General features: G+C 41.1%; 1 protein-coding gene across 1 annotated transcript in view; it reads right to left on the reverse strand.

Annotated features, from left to right (window-relative positions):
• Positions 1-1,912, reverse strand: part of DNAH7 (dynein, axonemal, heavy chain 7) — a 150,787-nt gene extending 148,875 nt beyond the window's left edge. The window contains exon 1 of the mRNA XM_015566120.1: positions 1,835-1,912. Coding sequence (XP_015421606.1) covers positions 1,835-1,912 — 78 coding nt within the window. The remainder of the gene's footprint in view (positions 1-1,834) is intronic.
• Between the last annotated feature and the right edge of the window lie 746 nt (positions 1,913-2,658).

The following is a 2,658-nucleotide window of genomic DNA, read 5'->3' on the forward strand; positions in this document are numbered from 1 at the left end:
TTACAGCTGAGCTCGGGCCTGTGCCTGCCATACCCTCTGGCTCCCTGGCCTCCCCGCCGGGACAGCTCTCCGCTGCTCAGTCCCGGAGGGGCCACACCCCGATACCGGCTTCCCTTCTTCCTGGGTTCGCTCTCCCCCCGCCCAGGCCCCTGCTTCCGGCCACCCCCAAACAGGGAGCTCACAGCCCCGTCCAGGCCCCTCTCCCACTCGGAAACAAGCAGAGGCAACTTAAAACTCGGCGGCCTGCCCATCGTCTTCCGGCTCCCTCCTTCTCCAGGAAGGAGTCCGGGTGGGGGAGGGCCGTGAGGAGAGTGCAAGGGGCTGCAAGGGGGGCCGCTGGCCCCCAGCAGCTGGAGGCGCCAGCTGGCCCCTTGGTTTCAAGGTCAGGGATGACCTGCAGCAGCATGAGGTCTGGGATGAAGGTCACTCAGGTCTTAACCTCTATGGGGAACTTTTACTCAAGTACAAACCTTCATACTCACATGGAAAATTGTTATTCACTAGGCTATTTTTTAATATTTTAAAAATATGATTTATCTTAAAAGACATAAAACCCAAAGGATATGGAAGGAAAATTGCTAGATACAGTTAAATATGAACACAGCATAAGGTTTAAATCAGCCGACAAAAACATTTTAGATAATTATATGCCTCATTGGCTAGAAAAGAGTATTCATCTCAGCCACTGAATATTTCACTCAGTAAATTTAAATTTAGATGACATTTCTACACCTATATCCTAGTAACATTAAAAAAAGAAACTAACAGTGACTTTTTTTCAGTTTTAAAATGTGTTAAGTTCTTAAAGAGAAAAAGTCTGTCCCATTTCAGGTCTTTGCCTCTTTTAAAAAAATTTTTTTAAAAAAAAAATATATTTTTTTTTAATGACTTCAGAGAGGAAGGGAGAGGGAGAGGAAGATAGAACATCAACGATGAGAGAGAATCACTGATTGGCTATCAGGTCTTTGTCTTTTAAGCTAGAAAACTTAAACTAGATCTTTGCAGAAATAACAAAAAGGACTATATCACTTCATTTTATAGAACGGGGTGCAGTAATCTTGACAGTAGCAATGCAAACAGGTTCACAGTCAAACACGTACTTTGATGTTGAGGGACATTCGCCTGAACATTTTCCAGTCCAGATTTTTTAAGCTGAAAGAATCTTATGTTTCAAATGATTAGAAATAGTTTCTGGAGGAAGCAAGGCAGATTCCGTGGTATAGCTCATTCCGCGCTTTTAAAATACGTCGCAAAACAAATTGCACTGAACGTCCACTTAGGCTCAACTTCCAGGAACCACCAGCGTGTGGCTCAATGGCATTAACTCAACATAATTGTTAAACAGTCAATTTTGTTGCAGTAAAACCTTACTTTCCCAGCACTTTACCAACTGAAAGTGTTTAACGGTCGCTTCCACGAGACAACAATAATTCAAAGTCAAAATGATGGAAAAGGCTGCACCCCAGCATTTTGATGCTGGGAGAAACGTCTCAGAGATCACCAAATCCACACCTGTCCTTCTCAGACCAGACACGAGGGCTCAGGGAGCCCAGTGGCTCCCCAACAGCCCCAGAGCCATTCGTGACAAGGCTGTACCCCAAGTCGTTTCCTGACTCCAACACTGCTCCCTCTTCAGAATTCGCTTATTCAGGACACTCCACTGCTCTGTACATCCTAGGACACTGTAGCTTATACTTCACTTATTAAGGTTATCGTTTTTCCTAAGATATGTACTTCCTAGTTGCTCTCTACCAGAAAAATATTTGCAAGTTTGAAAACTGGTACACAACATGATTATAAAAGCAAGAAAGTGTGGTGATAATTGGGAAATTACCGTAGATGACTGTGGCAAAAATCTTAGTGTTGTCTTGGATTTTTCTTTGCTGGGTGGTTTATCCTGCGTGAAAAACATAAAAAAAACAAAACTGTTCACTCTGTTAATGCTAAAATTGATGAACTCAACGAAATTCTGCAGCATCTAATACAGGGGTGGGCAAACTTTTTGACTCAAGGGCCACAATGGGTTCTTAAACTGGACAGGAGGGCCGGAACAAAAGCATGGATGGAGTGTTTGTGTGAACTAATATAAATTCAAAGTAAACATCATTACATAAAAGGGTACGGTCTTTTTTTTTTTTAGTTTGCCCACGGCTGGTCTAATATAAAGTAAAAAACATATCATCCAAAATGTTCTCAAACATACCATATTTACAGATGGTATGATATTGTGTACAGAAAAGCAAAAGGAATCCACAGAGAATATTAGCGCTAATGAATGAGTTCAGCAAGGCTGCAGAACAGAAGATCGAGACACAAAAATTACTTGTATTTCTATAGACTAGCAATGAACAATACAACACTTGTGGGAAACGAATTCATTTATAACAGCATTGGAAAGGGATAAAATACTTAGGAATACATTTAACAAAAGAAGTGCAAGACTTATACAATGACAGCTATAAGATGTTACTGAGAGAAACTTAAAAAGGCCTTAATAAATGAGAAGCCATCCCTTGTTCATGGATTGGAAGACTAATATTAAGATGCAATAGTTCCCCTCTAATCTACAGATTCAACGCACTCCCTATCAAAATCCAAACGACTTTTTTTTTTATTATTTTGGAAATTAAAAGGTTGATTTTCAAATTCACAGGAAAA

Source organism: Myotis davidii, unplaced genomic scaffold (assembly GCF_000327345.1).
Source record: "Myotis davidii unplaced genomic scaffold, ASM32734v1 scaffold221, whole genome shotgun sequence".
Classification (NCBI taxonomy): Eukaryota; Metazoa; Chordata; class Mammalia; order Chiroptera; family Vespertilionidae; genus Myotis; species Myotis davidii.